The sequence below is a fragment of the Lasioglossum baleicum genome, chromosome 17, assembly GCF_051020765.1.
Source record: "Lasioglossum baleicum chromosome 17, iyLasBale1, whole genome shotgun sequence".
NCBI lineage: Eukaryota > Metazoa > Arthropoda > Insecta > Hymenoptera > Halictidae > Lasioglossum > Lasioglossum baleicum.
This window is the reverse complement of record NC_134945.1, coordinates 10,558,470-10,579,615: the sequence shown is the minus strand read 5'-3', so window position 1 is coordinate 10,579,615 and position 21,146 is coordinate 10,558,470. Positions and strand designations below refer to the sequence as shown.

At 34.9% G+C, this 21,146-nt stretch overlaps 3 protein-coding genes across 10 annotated transcripts in view; 2 read left to right on the top strand and 1 right to left on the bottom strand.

The window, feature by feature from the left end:
• The window catches only part of LOC143217646 (uncharacterized), a 170,892-nt gene extending 167,628 nt beyond the window's left edge, over window positions 1-3,264 (top strand). For 3 of the 7 annotated variants that reach the window (XM_076442153.1, XM_076442155.1, XM_076442156.1), the window contains one exon: window positions 528-3,255. In XM_076442153.1, coding sequence (XP_076298268.1) covers window positions 528-646 — 119 coding nt within the window. In that variant the 3' untranslated portion in view covers window positions 647-3,255. Of the gene's footprint in view, window positions 1-527 lie in introns of all 7 variants that reach the window. The other 4 variants (XM_076442154.1, XM_076442152.1, XM_076442157.1 and 1 more) reach the window with 3 other exon arrangements.
• Window positions 3,265-11,894: 8,630 nt separating this feature from the next.
• On the top strand, window positions 11,895-18,921 carry LOC143217648 (calcium and integrin-binding protein 1). Of its 2 annotated transcripts, XM_076442163.1 has the most exons (6): window positions 11,895-12,598; window positions 12,819-13,081; window positions 14,674-14,776; window positions 15,080-15,227; window positions 15,740-15,864; window positions 16,113-18,921. In XM_076442163.1, exons 2-6 carry the CDS (start codon window positions 12,987-12,989, stop codon window positions 16,221-16,223), a joined length of 582 nt encoding a protein of 193 aa, XP_076298278.1. In that variant the 5' UTR covers window positions 11,895-12,598; window positions 12,819-12,986; the 3' UTR covers window positions 16,224-18,921. The 2 variants fall into 2 exon arrangements, with proteins under 2 accessions (XP_076298278.1, XP_076298277.1); XM_076442162.1 differs by having other exon boundaries at window positions 11,895-13,081.
• LOC143217649 (uncharacterized) lies at window positions 15,962-19,718 on the bottom strand. The gene is made up of 3 exons (XM_076442164.1): window positions 19,383-19,718; window positions 18,912-19,076; window positions 15,962-16,607 (listed from the first exon to the last, which is right to left on the bottom strand). The coding sequence occupies exons 1-3, from the start codon at window positions 19,485-19,487 to the stop codon at window positions 16,341-16,343; spliced, it is 537 nt and encodes a 178-aa protein (XP_076298279.1). The 5' UTR covers window positions 19,488-19,718; the 3' UTR covers window positions 15,962-16,340.
• Window positions 19,719-21,146: the final 1,428 nt, after the last annotated feature.

The following is a 21,146-nucleotide window of genomic DNA, read 5'->3' as shown; positions in this document are numbered from 1 at the left end:
GTATAAAAGTATTGACCTTCATATGTCCTACGCCTGATAGTTAACGAGATATTATCCAAAAAAGAAAGAAAATGATTTCGATAATATCTCGTTAACTATTAGATTTAGGACATATGGAGATCAATACATTTTAACTCAGAATTCGATGGTCTATCGATTCATGATACAGAGAGTAGGTGTTTCCTTTAAAAAAGATCAAGGTGACCTTGAAATCTCCTCTACGCCTCTACCCACGCAGAAAATGTTTATGTCACAACATGCCGCTCTCTATACCGTGCAAATTTGGTTCATAACATTTTTCCATATTATTACAAATAACGGAGATATTCAAGTTGGACATAGTTATTGTCCAACCCTGTATGTGTTTTATCTATTACGTTTATTCATAGACGCATCAACATTTAAGACATTAGTGTAAGATATTTTAACGACTTATAACATTTCTAATTCGGTGTCTAATAATAATTCTTCATAATTAATATACACGCCATTATGTGTATGTTTGAAATTAATAATGAATTTTTCAGAGAATTTAGCACCACAAAAATGGCTCAGGGGAGGTGTCAAGTTCGTGGACGCCATACCGAAAACTCCATCAGGCAAGATTTTACGACGAGAATTGCACGATTTAGTATCCAAGTTGTGAAGCATGTGCATAGTTATTTAAATGTATAATCAAATTTCCGTATGTGTTTTCATATGTTTATACTTTCTCTGGTGTATTGAATAAATTACAATTATATTAAATGTGTGCAAAATACATTACCCAGTAAGCAAAAATGCTAGATTCGGGCCATGGCACATAAGCTCGCGTCGCACAGTAGGCTGTATGGACCGATTTCAGCGGTCAAAATTCAATTTTTAAAACTTGACATAAACTGTAAAATTTTTGTGGCTTGAGTTAGTGGAATCCATAAAGCACTGAAATTTGTCGGAAATTTGAAATTCTGTTAACACGCTTTCATTTTTCAACGAATTCACCTATTAGTAATTGTTACCTTATTTACGTGCACTAACAGAGTTTTGTTTTATAGAAGTTTTTTTAGCTAAGTATAAGGTATACTTTTAAGAAAAAATCACTTTTGTACTATATACATTTTTTAACTTATTAATATTTAAAGATAACCAATAATCCAGTCAGGTTCTTTATGATTCTAAGACTTTGGTAATGACTTTGTTATGCCTCCGGATGCGATCGGATGTTCATATCTGTGTCATTGTGTTCTTTGAAATTTTTCGATTAAGATGCAAGAAAAAAAGGCTGCTACTACGCGCTACTCCGTGTTTTATAATTGATCTACGAAAAAATGGCCATCGCGCGCGCGCGCGAAAATCTCAGCATTTCTCACATCCTGCATGTTCGCATTCGCTTTATTTTCGTATTAACTTAAATAAATACTAAATAATAATAATAAACACACAATATACATATAGGTATAGAGAACGTATTGTCTTATAATAGTACAATATTATTCATGGATTTGAGAGATGAAATATCTACTAATATATTATATGAATATTAAATATGATATTATTACTAATTGTAAGTATATGTTAACAATATAAGTTATTATAGCTGAAAAAGATCTAGCTGAGGCAGTTTCTCTGGCTTTACGAGCACCTCCAAGTTTGCAACCACTGTCGGCTATCGTTCCGAATGGCGGATTCGATTTTCGTCTCGTTAATTCCCATACATCTGTGCCTGTTAGCACACAGTCACTCCTATCGGCCAGAGAGAACTTTGAAAATAGTTGAAAACCCGTCATTCGAAATGCTGACAGCTAGGAAGCTGAAAATCTCTATGGTTGGTAAAGCTAAGTAAATGTATATTGTCGCAGAAATTCGAATTAATCAGTTCTCAACATTTTTAATCGCATAGAATTTTTCCACAATCATCTGTATGTCTGAAAATAATCGCAATCCCATATAAATTGTTGGAAAATATTAGTTTCTCAAGATCGGAATTCTTTACGTATACACTTATTTACATAAACGTGACAAATAAGCAACGTACACAAAAGTCCGATAATTGTGAGCAATATTTGATTAGATTAAATACGTCAAACTCTCCAATTATTTTTATCAGGAGTCCAGAAAGTATCGGAGTCATTAACGTTGCGGATGACCAAGCAGTTTCTGCTATCTAATTAGTCGACTGCGGATCTTTATGCAGAATAAAATTTAAATACATCAATTTCCTCATTATTAATTTTTATATGTTAAAGATAGTATTTCGTCATTCAACTCGTCCAATATATATCTTCTCACTGTTTTCGATTATCATTTTACAATTTAAACGAGCACAATTTTATTGGAAAATGGATTCCCCGGTTTTTATATGAAGGCGAAGTCTTCAACGATCAATCTACGATGAAATACCTAATTAAAATTATAAGGGAAATTTTTCAGAAAAATTCAACAGAAATTGAATAAATTCTTTGGAGATTCCGAAGATTCCGAAAATTTTATGACAGAGCTAATTGCATTTTTTGAGGACAATTGAAATCAGATGAAAGGTGACCGACGCGAAGGTCACAGAGAATAAGTATCCGATAATTGCCGGTTCTCTTAACGCAGTAGTCGGAGTGATCGTGTTATCTTCGTTAACGAAAAAAGTTGGATCGGAATTTCCAGCAGCTCTGGCGGATCAACGGAATTAACGGTATCTGGTATTGGAAAAATTTAAATTCACGCCACCGAGTCTGCCATGAGACTACCTAACTGCATGAACGTACGTGCACCTTACAATAGGTGTACTGCGAGTCTTTGTTCCACCCATTAGGTGAATAATTACACGAATAATTAATTGAACACATTTATCTTTACACAATTACCAAGTAATTTTACAAATTATTTTGTTTGGGAAACAACTATATAACAATAACATTTATGGAGCACTGAACCGTAAATTTTAACTTACAATGATATCAATTATTTATTCTCACTAGATACGTTTTATAATGAATATGAATCACAAAAATGTCGATCACGATTTACATTTAGATTGAAGTTTCTATATGAATTCTACTAATATGCATATACACATAATTATTCATAATTATGCATTATTTTTTAAATGAGTGCGTTTAACGTATGCATTACAGAATTTGTATAGCTTAGCTGTAGATTATAAGAATACAAGCTGTAATTTTTATATGAATTATTAAATACTCGTGCATTAATTTAATCTTGTTGTATTGAACTCTATTCTGTGTATAATAAAATGTAAACCATGTGAAATTATGTTATATTCTATATAGTATATTCTAGTATAGTATACTATTTATAATATATTCTAATTTGTATTAAGATTATTATTATGTTTACATATACATCACAAAATACAATATTCATATGGTATAATTTTACATACAGGGTGTCCCACGTAACACTTTTCATGATTTTCCAAATACTTGCGATAATCTGACAATAAAAATAGTTTAAACAAAAGTTGATCAGTTTTCGATTGACTATACATTGCAATAAAAAAAAGTTCTAAATTTTTTGTTATTTAGTATTGTCAAGATCACCTCCATTTTTTTAAATGACACTTGGTATTTTTGATTTAACAGTATTATAGCCCGTATCAAGACGAATTCAACGACGTAGTATACCATGACCTTCGGATGACCTTGAAGTACCATTAAAAATTGAAGGTGATTTATTGCCGAAAATCTTGAAAATCTGCAATTTTTATCATCTTTAAACTTTGTAGTTCATTGCAACGTCGACCGATTTTGACGAAATTTTCAGAATATGTTTAATTGACACAGATCTACAAAAAGTATGATACTTTTTAAATTTTCAATATAGGCCCACATAAAAAAGTTAAAAATTCAACTTTTAGTATTTTTTCAACAATTCCGATGAATTGCAATTTTTGGAATAATTTCTTTTCACATCCTTTAGTACACTAATTGCTTTAGCTTCCCAAAAAAGTTCAAATCGTATAGTACAATATTTAAAAAGTTATCGTCTTCTTTAGAGTGGTCTTAAACTTTTGTCCGCTACTGTATATGTATTGTATATAAATGTATTATAAATTTGTTATCAAATATTATATGACACGAACATTAACGTTTATTAATAATTAAGTTTTCCACGAGCCAAGTCGACAGACGACAGATATTAATCACAGTTCACGAGGATAAAAGCATGACTAAATGAACCAGCGACTCCAATGCCGATATTATTTAATGATTTCGAAAAAGATTTTTTGGCAACGAGATGGAGGCGCGTGACAGTTGATTTACGATACACCTTGTACATGAAACAGTTCCGCGAGCGTATACATATCTATCACCTGTTATATACATCTATACATATACGTGTCTATGGCTGGTGTTCCTGTTAATTTCATTACGACGATCACCCTGACAAATCTAATTGACGCGCATCAATTATTTGCCGGACGAAGGCCGCTTAAATCCCTTTCCAGTTTCCAGCCGGCCGGCGAATGGTTTCCGAATAATTTCATTTTTCACGATACCTTTTATCGATGGAATCCAGCTCTGTCGTCATGGAGTTATGTCGGCCATCCTTTCGAACTCCCCATAGAATTGATCGCTGGAACAATTCATACACCGTATCCCCGCATAATGATGTGCAAATTGTTGCAACCGAAGTCGATTGAATCTTTTCCAATAACATTGAAACTAGCGAAATTACCTTCGATGTAATTATTACAGGGCAATCGCAGATTTTATTCTGTTATCATCTAAATTAATATTGTTATTAATATTTGAACATTACCAATCATTCTGTAAGTTTTTTTTCGATTTCGAAACGAAAGTCGCCACTTTCAACGCTCATTATCTACTTAGATTAGTTATAACTCTCCAATTCAGAACGATCCGGAACCAATTCTTTTTGGGCTACGATTGTAAACCTTTATCGAATGTAATGGTACAATAAAGAGTGCGGAATACAGCGGAATGGTTTACAAGAAAAATACGTGTTACGAGACCTAATGGCTGAAGAAATTAAATTTCCGCTGATCAAACAGAGTAGTCAAACTATATCTATTAATGAGTCCAAGGTCATTTGAAGGTCATAGTGTACCACGTCATTGAACTGGTCTTGACATCAACTACAACACAGTAAAGTAAAAAATATATGGTGCTATTTAAAAATCATTGATGACCTTCAAAAGACCTTGATAACGATTACAACCGGAACAATGTTTTATATCACCATATTTGCCCACTTTAACAGTACAACTTTTCTCTCTAACATTTTCTTCTATCTCTAATCCTAACGGAGCTATTTAGGTGGCCTGTTAGGCGTGAACCACCCGATATACATACAATTATATGTATTGATACATATACTATATGTATCAATATAATACGTATATTGATACATATGTATTTATAATTTGAGCCTCACAGAAATATTTCCAAGTATTATTGCTTACAATTAAATCTATTTGTAATTTATAATGTAAATATATACAGGATGTCCGACTACAGGTGGAAGAAAATTTAAAGGGCGGTTCTCCATGATAATATAAGAAGAAAATGAAGAATAAAGAATTGCGATTTCGTTATTTAGCTATTAACAATTAAAAATCCGCCAAAATGCGGTAACGCGACTAACAGAAGTGTATGTTGCGTACGGCATAGAGGCGCGCGTCAGTCACGTATCAAGTGATAGATGTATACATACCTTGGTTCTCATTTGGGGCCCCAGCCAGGTGAAAATGTTTAACAAATTAATCGTTGGACGACATTGAACCTGGCTACTCGTTAAAATCCACAAGGGCATTTCTAGCATCTCACCCCACTTGATTTTTTCTTATGGGGGACATTAAAGGGTACGGTTTATCAAAAGCAGCCCACGACGCGACGCCATAAAATATGAAGGAACGAATAGTTGCTGCATGTGCTGATATAAAACCTGAAATCATCGAAAGAGCTGTACAATCTGTCGTTTTTCGCCTCACGAAATGTATCACAACGGAAGGACGTCGTTCCGAACATTTATTGCAGTAATAAATGTGATTATTTACAAGTTTAAGTTCATGGTCGAATTTCTGTTACCGTTGAAATGTGAAATGTCGCTGAAAGTAAGTTCTGCATTAATTAGCAAATTTTAAAGTTCACGGTTATTTCAAGGTCGTGCTATTAAGCATGGACGAATGCACAATAATATGTTTGCTATAACATACAACAACAACAAAATGTGTGGGTATATATGTAAAGAAACACGAGTGACCTTGAAAAACGATTGAAAAATTACAATTGATAAAAAACGATTCTTCCATCTGATTCGTCTTTTGAAACCATTTACATTACGTTAGAAACATTTTTTCTATTTTCAGAGATAGAGGAGATATTTAGGTGTCCTGTTTTGGACGAAACACCCTGTATAGCCTTACCGAGTGGACCTTTAAATCGGTGTTTCTGAAAAAGTAATTTTCTTTCTAGATGTTGCCTCTTGTCGTATCCCTACTCTTTGGTCCAGCGACAAGAAGCAGTGTCTGCACACGATACAAGCGCCGTTCGGGACCCCGATGTTTTCACACATTCTATCAAGACATTAATCAACCGTCCCGCGGGCCAGGTACGTAGAAACCGATAAAATCACGTTCGCCAGGCTCGAGCCCTTATCCGATTTCTCTCGCAAGTGGCCCCGGCTCCTTCCGTGGGTGGCGACGGCGACGACAACAAGGACACAGGATAGCCGCGTGTGCAACGTTCCAACACACGTATGCAGGGTGCGCGGCGGCGAGTGCAGGATCGAGAGCTAGCTGCATATCTCCACCCTAGGAATTGGAGTGGATGGCGAACGTGGGTACAATAGTTCGCATTGTATTGGATCTCCCCGAGTGATAGGCACCACCCCACCACCGCGCCGTGTCTATCTATTTCCGTCTATCTAACCGGCTCCGTCTCCCTTACACCTTCGACTCCCCGTATCTCATTTCGCGGAGGCCTCGAGCGCGCGTTATTATGCGCGTTATGCCACTGCCTCACTATTCTATCGCCGTTGCGGACAACTGCATCGTTTCTGTCCGTTTCGGGCTCTTCCGGTTTCAGCCGCGTGGCATCTGCTCCCTGCACTCCCTCCTCCCTTCACCGCCGGAGCGGGGACTGCATCCATCGCCACCCCCGAGGTGAACCGTTCGCTTCCGTCCCTGACCGGCGACTTTTCGAGACCGGGGCTCGCTCGCAGAGCTTCGATCGAATCGATCGAATCGACTAGACTTGTTCGCTTGAATCCGAAACGGTGCTCTTCTACAGCGACATGGCCGCAGTCCTTGCGATGGCGCACAGTGGGCCAGAAACCGATCTTTTTGGACAAAAATCTGCCAATAACTCAGTTTTTCATCGATTCAATTAGAATTTCTTTTTAAATGTTCGTGAAGGACTATACTTTGATGACGTGCTGTAAGGAAATCGTTAAGTTAAAGTGCAAAATTCTTTGAATGAGCTATCAGTCACAGTTGATGTTGTCCAACAGGGAGCTGGTACATCAAATACTGGGAACGTGACCCGAACTTTCTTTAGAAAAGCCGAATCAGTTGCTGCAGTGACTGGATGAAACGCGGTTATTATCACAAGATTGCATAACATTCTTCAGGTAATTACATGTGACAAGAAAGCTGATTCTATGAAATTCAAAGAGTATTGTTCGGAGACGACTGAATTGTGCATTAAAATTTATCCATGGTATAAACTTCCTCCATCAGTTCATAAGGTACTGCAACATGGAAGTGAAGTACTTGTTACATTTGAACTGCCAATTGGTTTGTATTCAGAAGAGCCACAAGAGGCAAATAATAAAGTCTTGAGGAAATCACGAGCTGAAAACTCGCGAATTTGTTGCCGCAAAAAGACAAATATAGATATTATACGGCATATGTTATTATCATCCGATCCACTTCTGAGCTCTCTAAGAATAAAGGTTAGCAAGCACAAGGAAGTTCTTTCTCAAGAAGCGAAAACGCTGCTGTTGGATCAATAAATTAATGGTAAGTCTCATAAGTGCCGAATGTAATTCTATTCAATTGGTAATTCTCAGGGCCAGATTTACAGTTTAAAATTTTGCGGTTTAGGGTTTAGGGTTAAGAAGTGCCGGCAACTCAGCTGGGACATGCAAAATGGTATGGCCGGATGAAGTATCGGAGTTATTGGGCTTTGTAAATAAGGATTCTTGATTGTGACAGTTAACTATTTTCGCGCAGCACGTCAACAAAGTATAGTCCTTCACGAACATTTAAAAAAAAATTCCAATTGAATCGATGAAAAACTGAGTTGTCGGCAAATTTTTGTCTAAAAAGATCGGTTTCTGGCCCACTGTGTGGCGGGTCGATGCTGATGACCGATATGAGTTGATTAGGAACGTCTGCGATGGAAACGATTATAATCTACTTTATACAGGCTGTGCTGAAAATGTTGTTGTACTTCCTTGCACGGGGTGATTCCTCAGGCCATGTGAAGCAACTTTTCCCGTTGCGAAAATGTTCTCCGCGGCTTTGTTAAAGAGTTATTAGCGAAAAACGAGGACCGACTAGGACGGTGAAACAGAGGGCGGATTTCGCTTCGACCAATGCCAACGTCACGCTCAGTAGGACATGTTTAAGTAAACATGTTTAAACAATCATAATGTATTACTATTGCACATCACTGGATTCGGGAAAGTCTAGAGAATCTTTTGCTGTAAAGAATAATACAATATCTTTTATAATAACATCATAATATCTGTTCAAAGTCGAAAAACGTGTTTTTTTTTCAAACTCAAATTTCTCAAAAACTGTGCCTGTAGGAGAAAAATTAAGACCAGATTCGGAATCAGCGCTAAAAACTGTATAAGATACACCCAACAGTTATATGGAAACATTTTTGTTGTCGGACAGTGTAATTTGCTCCGTCTTTCCCTATATTCGTCAGTTGCCACTTAATTTCCTAATTGTGAACGCCTGTCTCTCGGTGCCTATTTGGTCGAAAAAAAAGTTTGACCAGTGAAATTTGAAGGAAATTTAATGCTCTTTCCCAAAAATGTAAGACAAAAGTTCATAGGACCCACAGTTTTTGAGTAATAGGCGAAAAACCAAAACAAGGTAATAAAAATCGTGGTTTTTTCCCCCTCCCCAAGTTAGCACAGGGTCCTTGAGGTCGAAAACTGAGATTCGTTCAAAAATTTCATTAAGTTCGGAATATTTTCCAGGTAGACGCCTTTTTTTCGACCTGCCGACTGGACTAAAAGTCTAATCTCACTCTGAAGCCTCAACAGCCTACTTTGAGTCACAAACAACACAATTTTTCTGAAGAGATAAACTGAAATAATACAGAAAAACGATATTTTCTCAAAATTATGAATTAGAACATTTCGACAAAGCTTGAAAAATTTTCCTAACCCTTAGCTGCATGGTATGCTAATGTCTCTCGTGACCCCAACGAAATTTCTGTGCGCTAACTTTCGCCACTGTATGAAAATTTCAAATATTTTTTAACTTCTTTAGAACAACTAGGATTATTTAGTTTTAAGTAATATACTAAAAAGTGTCTGAAAAAATGTACACAAAATTTTGGGAAGGTCCTAGGATTATACTTTATAATCAAAGCATTCAAAATTCAAAGACTGAAGCCTTCCTAGTACAGCAGCCTCTTAAAATTCAATCTACGATTTTTAATTATCGCATTACAGCACTTCTCGGATGTCTAAGAACCTGAAATTAAGACATTTTAGTCAAAAACCGAAAATGGAGCGCCTAAGCAAACACGCGCGGAAGCGAGATAGACACAGGTGAAAAGAGGGTTGCCAGCATCGGGGTGGGAACAAGCGTTTACGTGCGGCAGACATCCTATGATGCATAGTTGTTGTTGACATGCTGGAACGTCAAGCTCACATGACCTCTCGAGCACAGCTATTATCCGCAAAGCGACCCCTGAATTGGGACAATAACTGCTTCGCGGAGTCGTGTAATAATTATCGGTCCACCCTCCCACTACCACCCCTTATCATCACCATTTTGCCACGCTCAGTCATCAACCATTCCCATTTTCCAACAGCGAAACCAAAATAAAACAAATATCTCGTTTCTACCTGCACGAATTTGAATTTTGGTCGAACTCTCTCATTTAATTCGGAAAATTATCAACTATTTTATGAGGCTTCAGTCAATACCACTCATCAACCATTCGAATATTGCAACAATAAAATTAAAATAAAGCAATTATTTAAATTCTCGAATTTATCGGTAACAAGTGCGTAATTTCCCGAGTTATGCTTCAAAAATTTGACGTTGCGCAAAATTCTTCCACTTGGAAAGATTTTTCAAAAATTATGTGAGATTTCAGGTGGATCCATTTCGAGCTGGCGACATTAACTCTCAAAATTCTCGCATTGTTGAAACTTTCGGTCCTGGTCTTTTAAAATGTATTCTACGCTGTCGTTCGGTGGCAAACAAAAGACAGAGCCGGATAGGTGATCGAGAAATGCCTTTGAAGTATTTTAAACCGATACGACGATGGACGCTGCGCGACCGATAGCTTGCGAAGGAAATATATATTGTAACAAGTTTGAACCTTTTATCGCGTGGATGGAGGGTAGTTACAGCGAAAATCAGATTATCAGATTTCGTTCTGTGTGTTCTATTTATATGCAAAAATTCCGGGGAAAATCGGGTGCGTTGCAGCTACTGCAGTGCAGGTGAACGTAAACGAAGGGGTGGAGGAAAATTAAGGGGCAAAAGTGATTGTCGGTTGGCGACCGAATTATTTAAAGCAGGCCCACTACCGCTGCACCGGTTCCCCCTCAATCAACTATTTCATATTGCCCCTACTCAGGGTTTCTCGATCAAAACTTGTGTCCCCACTCTACCTTCCCCTTCTACGATTCTAGTCCCGCACGCTTCCGTCATGGCTCGGACACGAGACGAGTTTCGTCTCTCTGTCACGTGACTAATCAGGTACTGGCAGAGAGAGGGTAATCTTTTCCCCTGAAGTCGTACACCCGTTGATGGTACGTCGGTTTTTTATGTCTGTCGTAGTTTGAATAGCGAAGATTTTGGTGAATATTACATTTAGAATTAGAATTATCGAATTATTTCGTACTTACATTGTCAATAATAGGAACAAATAATACATATGTAATTTTTGGAATGATAACAATATAATATAATGATCCAATGAATTGCAACGAGTGTCAAAACACAATCGTAAAGATTCTGGAGGTGTTTTATAGCGTCGTGGGAATCGATGGCGGGGCCAATTCTCCCGGAGTACATCATTCCCGACAAGCGTACAAATCGCGTAATACGGCCGTTTTCCAATCAGTAAGCCCGCTCATTGACGGTCTAATTAAACCTATTCCCTATCCGCCAACATTCCCAGCATTCCACGTGTAATCGGTTTAATCACTTACGTGCTGCGCTATAGGCTGCTTAATTCGAGGTGAATCCTTCGAGTTCTGTGTGTAGATACGCAGTGCGCGCCTCTACAATTTAAATTTCCCGCGGTTATTTATACGGCGCATGAATATGCAGTTCTTGCGGAACCGGTTATTTAAGCGGACCGAAACATTAATCCGTCCAGGAAGGATCGTGGATATTAGTCACTTTTCTTATTTGCAACTGGTTTCGCTGAGCGCAGCGTTACGGAATTCTTCAAATTCAAATTCTCCCGCCAATTTTCATTATAATACGTAAATAACCATTTTTAATTTCAGTAAACGACCATGACCGAAATATTTCTTTGTCAAACCGTCGAATGCGCCTGAATAATCATGGAGACTACATTTTAAACCAGGCATGGGCAGAAATAGCACGCGTACTAGTGATTCTCAAGGAATACCCCCACTTCTCCCGGCCGCGCGTCTCAATCCCCTTCGCGGCCATAGTTGCTCCGAGCACTTGGGCCGTCACGGGGATTGAGACGCGCGGCCGGGAGAAGTGGGGGTATTCCTTGAGATTCCCTAGCCCGCGTGCTATTTCTGCCCATGCCTGTTTTAAACCACCCTGTATATTATTAAAGCAATAAATAGAAAATGATTTATTTTTTAAATTTTACCGCAAATTATTACTACAACTATAGCTATTACATTTAAAAATAAAATTGAACAATGACAATGTTAATTCTCTATATTATAATTAATAATGGAACTGTGGATCTTTATACAAATTAACAATTTTCCATGTCAATTTCAAAAGACAGTCCGTGTTCACATATCTTTCTCTAATTTTGCTATGGTATGCGATACAATCCTATATAAGATTTTGCGTGTATACTTTGGAGATAGTATGTAGTATTCAGGATACAACGGAGTGTACACTTTCCACCTTTAAATATAAGAAATTTAAAAATATGCTAGGTGTCTTATTATTTTGTCGAGGACTGTATAATTGCACTTGCTCGTGCTCATCCTCTTTTGGGTTTACGCGGCTTTACTGTCCTCTACTTGTATACATCCGTTCCGTTTACAAAATAATGGTGGCCAAATCGAAGCCGCTGTTCAAGGACGATTGTTAACAGCCATAAACCATGATGGTTCTCAACTCAAGGAACGGAAGACGACGTTAAAACATTTAGCACTCTTTTATAAGAGAACGGTTGAGTTGTGACCTATGGTTCCTTTGACAAGTTTGGTCCCCATGGTGAGTAGAATGCGATGCAAGCATAAAAAATTTGACCTTGAATTTCAAGGTCAATGTCAATTTTAAAGGTGTACAAGGCGTACAACCATCTGCCAAAATCATAACACTAAATTTTGTTACACCCTGTACATATTGCATATTGCAATTTCATGTATTTACATACACATCAAATTCAATAACATGTAAAATAATGTTTGTAATATTATTGCACTAATTCTAGTATGGCTAAGAAAAATTCCTGGGAAGTGGACAATAAAGGAAAGATGACATATCTGATACCACGTTATCAGTGCACTGATAAGAACGCCGTAGTGCACGATTGACAGTTGTCATTGCAGTGGTTGGATTATTGCAATTCGTTACAATTTATTTTCTTTGTTGTATCGCCATGGGAAATTCGTTGTCACACAAAAAGATACTCGACGAAAACACACTTTCCACCTACACAGAATTGACATACTTGACAAAGGGAGAAATACTGCGGTAAGCAATACTTTTATATTATTTATTATGCGATGTTGTGATCATTATTTATGAATGAAAAGATTTTAATGTTTACGATTGTATGTTAATTATTTTATTATTGAATTATATCGAAGTCATTCATATATCGGAGCTCACATGGATATTTCTTAATACAGTTTTAATCCGACATAAGACTATAGCTCGGGACCGCCTTCCGTCATATTTCGGATGAGGGTAGGGGAGACCGGGGCAGGTTGACTAATTTTTAACATACTTAATTTTTACCAATGAATGATTAGTAGACTGCGGATCTTTATGCAAAATAATAATTTCTTACCTGAATGGCAACAAACTGGAGTTAATTAGAAATTTATTTTCTTCCCTATTATTTTTAGTAGGTTGAGAATAATATAATAGTAGGTTTAAATTTTTGTAATATTTTTGCTATTTTAAATTACACCTACTCATTTTTGCCATAAATGCATAAAATCCGCAATCTAATGATTAGTATTTTGCTGACTTGTTGTACACCAAAAGTTAGCACATTTACTTGAGTATACAGATTTAATTTTAAAAATCGCTTGGATTCAACCTAGTTGTAGTTTTAATCAAATTTAGATCGGTGATAACAATAAGTCAACAAACCCCGGCTGTGGGGTTAGTTGACATATCTGATGGGGTTAGTTTGACTTAACAGTTACTTTTAAGTGTTTAAGAAAAAATAATAGTGTTAACAATACTTCAATTTTTATTTGTACATACAGATGATGATTTGTAGACAAAATTAAGCCAAAGGCTTACAAATCATCATCCGAGTCACAGTTAACACACACATCTGATGCATTTTTCGTCAGCCCATTTGTTGCAACGTGTGCGCTGCAGTCGGTATTCATCATAAACGCTATCAGTGTAAGATTCATTGCAGATCAAGAATTCTGTATCATCTTCTGATGTTGAGGACAAGGAATCTTTCTTGAATGACGTAGATCCTATGCTTAGTCAAGCAGCCCCGATCGACATTTTTATCATTGTAAGGGCCACACGTGTATAACGTCGATGCACCGGATAACATAAAATATCTCAAATTATAATCAATGTACCACAGGCAGTTCCAACGAGTAGCTCCGGAGCTATTCGAGGCACCTTCCCCACTTAGGTTCTTCCCCCACTCTTAGACTTCATCGTTATATGTATAGTAGTGGGAAGCTCCCAATACTCGAATACAAAAAATCGCAAAATATTCAACAACCACACAATTTACATAGGAAAGGTAGCCCTTCCAAATGATATTAACGCGATTTATCAAAAAAATTTCTTGCTCCCCGTGTGATGTTCCAAAGTTGCACAAAATTTTTGTTAACCGTCAATGTTGTCTTCATCTCGCTATAACTTTGAAAAAAACTAACATAGCAACAATTTGATACAGAGCGTCTGAAACTAGAGGTTTCAGGCTTTCAAACCATTGTTTAACGATATCGATACGGCAATTTTTGACGGAGTTATGATCACGCAAAGTGGGACCAATTTTCATTAATACATAATCATTTGTGATTTGTTTTACCGTTTAATTATTAATAATTTATTTACAAATTATTTATCAAACATTTTAGCATTGTCAATCTTCTGGACATTGTAGATCCGCAAAAGTTGCGTGAAAATGTTCAACATCGTTTCACTGCAGAACAAATAGACACAATACTGCCTCAAATTCAAGTAAGTTAATTATTGCTACGCGTATAGATAGTTGAAAATATATGTGATTAATTTGATGTGCAAGAATGATTAAATGGATTTATAAAACTCAACGGGAGAATTAATATATAATATAACTGCATTAATTAATTAAAACGAAGTTTAGTTTCCATTTTCATTGATACTATTTTGTGAACTTCATTCGCATTAGAAACTTACGCAATTGGTTATGCATAAGTTTTTAAGTGTGAATTGGCCTTAAATATTTTTATCGTCTTATTTTTGCTTGTATTATTTATATCTGTTGTTACGAATTGATTTCAGTGTAGTCCATTTCGAGATTCGATATATCGGGTGTTCTCTTCGCAAAAAGACAATCACCTGAGCCTCGAAGACGTCTTGGATTTATACTCAGCCTTCTGCGATGACTGTCCCGACGATGTTCGAGCCGCTTGGGCATTCGCCATTTTCGGTAAATTTTCATTCGACCTGATTTCGTTTAATTGTAATTAATCTTGATTGTCACTCGATAGTGCGAGAGTCAGTTAACTATGCCGCCTAAATTAATACAATGCATACAACGTGATCATTCATTTTTTTTACTACTCGCTTTATTATCGAGACACAAAGGTGACCTTGCGGTTCGCGGACTTACTTCACTGAAGAATATCTCGGTAATTAGAAGTCTTTTACCCAATATACCTCAATAGATACATAACTATATTTTTATTTTATTGCATCGGGTAACTGATCGAAAAATACATTCAGATATGTATAATAACATGACCTTGAAATGACCTTGATCTTCGAAAATTAAAGTTTTACCTTCAGATCAAGGATTTCTTCCTATCTCAAAAAATGTAGGAGTTATTCAGATGGCTTGTCTTAGGCGACTCACCCTGTATATATAATCTTTGTAATTAATAATAATCTAATTATTGTTATCATTGTGATTAATTAATGATTTAATTGATTAATGTGCAGATTTGGACGATGACAATATCATTTCTGTGGAGGATTTAATCAAGGCTATCAAAAAACTGGCAGGGAACGACATTGACGATGTTCAGGGCATTGCCACTGAGGAAGCAGAGTTCATTGCACGAATGGTGAGTTTGAATAATATGTATTGATCATGTTTGAACGACAATGATAAAAATTATTTCGAATTATTGTTGAACAATATTTATCAGAATTATTGGAGAACCACGTTAGACGATAAATTATGTCATCATTTCATGAAAGACTTTGTTGAAACTAAAAACTACCGGAACAAAAGTTTCATGGAATATATACAGGGTGATTCAATATCATTGATCACCTAACGGATTGAAATTTTGAAAAATTTCATGCTTAGGTGCTTCAAGAAATGGTCTTCAATCGAACTGCAACAATTTCCCGCGAAGAATTCGTACACTTCGTCGTTAGGATTCCAGAATTCTTCAGTGCATTTCATTTGAGGATTTAATTCGAAGGAGAACACAATAACGGGGTGAATATAATTTCACAAGTCGTATATATTGTTATGTATTGTATGAATAGCAAATTTAATTTTCATTTCGGCCGGTTAGCATAAATTAATAAATCATCGTTTATAAGCAACGCAACTCGATTCACTATAAATACCACTAAGGGATAAATTGGGTAAATAAGGTGTGTGCCTTCGTCTCTGGTATGTAAGAGGTAAAACTGGAGGTATTTTGTATTCGATATAATTGTGTGGGTATTTCGAGAAATATGACGTTGTTGCTCCCGGTGCGCATTGATATTTGTACTGATCAGCTTTGAAAAATTTTAAGGGATGACGCGAGCCTGTATGGTCTTTGTATTGACTGCGATGAATTTGTACACCCTGTAAATGATAATATTTATAACAATTTATAACCATTTAATCTTGAGTAAACACAATTTTATAAATTATTTTTATCTATAATATAATCTAAGAATAATTTGTAGAGTATACCGTAATTGTAATTTATTACAACTTGTAACATACCTACAATGAAAGTTAAAGACAATTTATAATATGTTCATAACACAATTTGAAATGTACGAATTATAATGTAATGCATCCATGATAAAAGTTTGAAATTACTTTAATTTACATATAGTAAAATAGATTAGATAATATAATTTGTAATTTATAACGTAAGTTATAAATTATTTTTATCTATAATACGAGTTGAAAATAAAATTCACGATACAGTAAATCCTCTGTGGACGCAACAATTTCTATACACGATAGATGCGACCAAGAACATCTCCCCCAACTTAGTAATCTGATCTCGGCACGATACAATCGGTGTGAACCTCTACCAACGCGACGCACAGTGGTCCGGATCGAAGAAGTTGGTGTCATGTTGTTACAACTTTTGAACTATTAGAGATATCGCAATTAAATTTTCCTCAAAAATATTTAAAAAATAGTCATTCTTACCTAGACATAATTAAATATTTTTTTTGCATTTGTTAAACAATAATTTTTAGTAACTTTTCATTGATATTTTTTATTAAAAAATGAATTGTTCAAATATAGTTTTTCAACCTTTTTTACTTGTTGCGAACAATAATTTTTAGTCTTGGTCTTAGTTAATCTTTAACACATAAAAGAATGCTTTCCTGTGTAAAGAAAAAAGAAATATTTTGAATAGGTACATATTTGCGATTAAAATAGTACTAACATTACATTCAGCCAATATTACCACAAATAAAAAAGTAAGCTAATAAAATAAACATACCATAATGTGTCTTTCGTGATGATCTATGATGATCGATTGCATTAGTTAGTTAATAACTCTACTGCCTCAGGATTCAGTATTTTAGGATTACGTTTACATGCTAGTCTTACAGTCAGCGGCAATATTAAGTGGACACTCTTAAAAATCGCATAACTTTTTAAAAATTGGTCCACAGGACTCGATTTTTTTAAAGATTAGTTTAATCTTAATAAATTTTTGTTTACTTATTCTCTAGCGAACTAGCCGGTCTAACATCTTTAAAAAATTCAAGTCCTTTGGACCAATTTTTAAAAAGTTATGCGATTTTTAAGGGTGTTCGCTTAATATTGCCGCTGACTGTAATTGTGACAAGTACGGGTCAGATGTCAACAAAAATCTCAAATAGTTTTTGAACGCTGCACAAGGTTCCAAAGATAGAAATAAATGCAGCAAGAACGCTAAGAAACTCTCATCATTCGTTTCGTTATATTTTTTTTAAATAAAAGTGACTATCGAAGTTAATTTACATATATATCTTATTATCTTTACACTATTTATCTCTTCTAATGTTATTGCAAAAACGTTCGTATTTGGAAGACATTTGGTCAGTCATACGAACCTGTTCTACGAAAGCGAAACTCGTCGCGAGTAACATTGACAGCTTTGAACAATGATAAGTTGCAAAGTAGGACGAGGTAGGACAATATTCTTGCATAATTATATACGGGAAAGAATGCTAAAAATTATCCAATTTGTTATAAAATAAGACTTTTCATGACCCTCTAGATATTCCTTGTCAAATGTAAAAAATTTGACCAATTCTTTTATTTCATTCAATATTAATTTTTAACATATTGTGAACAATAACTTTTAGTGTCGATATTAATTTTGTAACACAAAAGGGTGCACTTCACCGTAAACAAAAGAAAATAAGAAATATTAAGTGGTGTGATCAGGGCACCACGAAGAAGAGAAGCAATTTTCTTGGTGAAAAATACTATCTCTAAATGTCTACCTTTAAGTATTCGTCCTAATTACAATTCTTGGTAAACTGCATTAATTTTTTAATTTTCCAGGGTGATTGACATTTAGAAAGGAATACAAATTTGTTAGAAATCGATATGAGAAAGTTGACTTTTTAGCTAAAAACATCTTCGATCCGGACCTGTGCGACGCGGAGAGGCGCAGTCGCCGGCACAGTTCAAACGCCCGTGCGTCATCACAATGTAACACCAATATTAAATCTTCTTTGTTTTTCATTATTTGTCTGAATTTGAATGGTTGATAATAAGAATAATTGATTAATAAAGCTATATTCTTTAACATTTAACCATTGAATTTTATTTTCAAATCGGGCACGAATTTATGCAATCATCTGATATATCTACTATAACATAATTGTACCTCGTAATGTATAATATATTTATAAAAACGATTACTTTGAACAAATCGTCGACCTCCTTCATTCGTGCAACATCTATTGTTGAAATATCGTTTTGAAGAACCTTTAAATCACTATTGATTTTAGAAAGTGCTTTAGGTCCGCCCATTTCGTCCTTCGAGTAATGTGGCACACTTTGCACCCCCCATTTATACGGTGTCATCTTGGAGAAATTAATAAAATAATTCGGATTGTCTCCAATAATTTTAAATCGGTAGATTTAAATATTTCCATTTACCAAAAGAAGCATGTATACCATAATAAAAAATATCTTTAAAAAGTTGCATCGTCAACATAACAGTGCTTAAATTACAATAAAATTAGTGTTTTATTTGAACAATTTCTTTTTCATTTAATGTATTCTGCAATTGCTTTCTATGATATTAAAAACACATTTTCTATGTAATGCTACTACCTTTTTATAATTTCTATTAGTTTCGAGAAATTAATTAATATGATAAATGTATACCCTTGTTACTGGCGGAGAGTCATATTTGAATTTTCTGAAATATCTGGAACTCCCGCCATCGTACGACGAACTGGCTGTAACTGTTGAAGTGTTGGTAACCTCCATTTCCAATAACTTTGAATTTCAAACCGTAATATAAATCTTCATTCTTATTTATTCATTTTTAACTTGATTCTTTACTCGAAAGGTTATACACGATGATAAATTTTGCTGTAAATAAGAGAAACAAATGAATGAAAATTTAATTTATATTATGATTACCAATATTCACACTTGAAAACAAAGAAAATGAAATTAATAATTAATACTTGTAATTATCAACTTGTTAAATACGTAAATAATGATAATCAGCATTTAACAATTTACGGTTGCAATTAACACTTATTCATTTTTAACGAGAATGTCAAAACTCGTGCGCGTAATTATTCAATACAATTGTATTTCCAATTGCGAGTAACAGAAATCAGTATCGACGAAATAAAATTAGTTTACTCTTTGAATTTGTAAGAATATGCAGTATCGCGACCTTGTAGGATTGCTGATATCTGCTGATATTAATTTTAAAATTTACGTTTTATATTTCAAACATAAGTGAGCATATAATAACCGTAAACGAGTAAGATTGGTAGATTCTATATGTATTTTTCATGTTCATATTTTTCATGTATACATATAATACAATATTTATTAACTTATATTATATAACTTATTCTTAATTATTGTTATCTTATCTTAATCTATTATGACCTGCAATTAAACCATTACAACAAAAGATTACATTCTAATTTGCTTGTTCTTTTTAGCTAAAGTTGTTGCAATGATATGTACATGCTTCTCATGGTTAGTTATCGTATCAGAATTAAGAAAATCACCAATCTAGGCCCTTCCTTTTCAAAGGTATCTCTTGAAATGATAAATTGTCTTCATCGGTACAAGCAGCAGATTCGAAACTATCATCTTCATCGGCAATTTCACTGTTTCAGCTGAAAACAAATTATATGGAAATTATACAAATTTAAAATTTCTCACTTTCATATCCTACACTTATGCCAGGTCTATGACGATGAAAATTTTCTTCACAATACACACAGAGGCGGAGAATTTTATTCTCGGTATCCCAATGTCAGGTTCTCAAATCCTTGGGAGGCCTCAGAGAATTTTAATTGGCACAGATTGCATCGTCTGTAAAATATAATTAAAGAAATCACAAAGTATCATGTCCATTACTTTTGAACTAATTTTTTACAGACAGAATTTACTTATCTAAAATATTTTAATCAGATTTTAGCATTCCATTGACGATTTTCATCCATCAAAAACATCACCATTTTTTTTCTCGATTTTCGTCTCATACTGTCTTGGAGAATTGCCCGTTAAATTTTCTCTCACATGTTGCCGATATATATGTAAATACTAATATGTCCTGGTCTAGACTGGACCAGCATTTTTGGCGTAAGAAAAGTCGTAGCATATCTTAGTGGCGACACAATGACCTAAAACAATTTTTCAAGAATTAATGTACGTAACTATTATATTATGTATATAAATATAGTTGGATATAACAATATAATTATTTTAAAATATATTACAAATACACAGGACTCGTTCCAAAACTAAAAATTAGTAAAATGGTAAGTAATACATGAAACAAAAAAGCATTATTTACTTTTAATGTTGTAAATAACATTAAATCACTTAAGGATTTCTAAAATAAATTAGATAATACACCTTGTACTTATGTACAAGTTTGTTAATAATGATGGG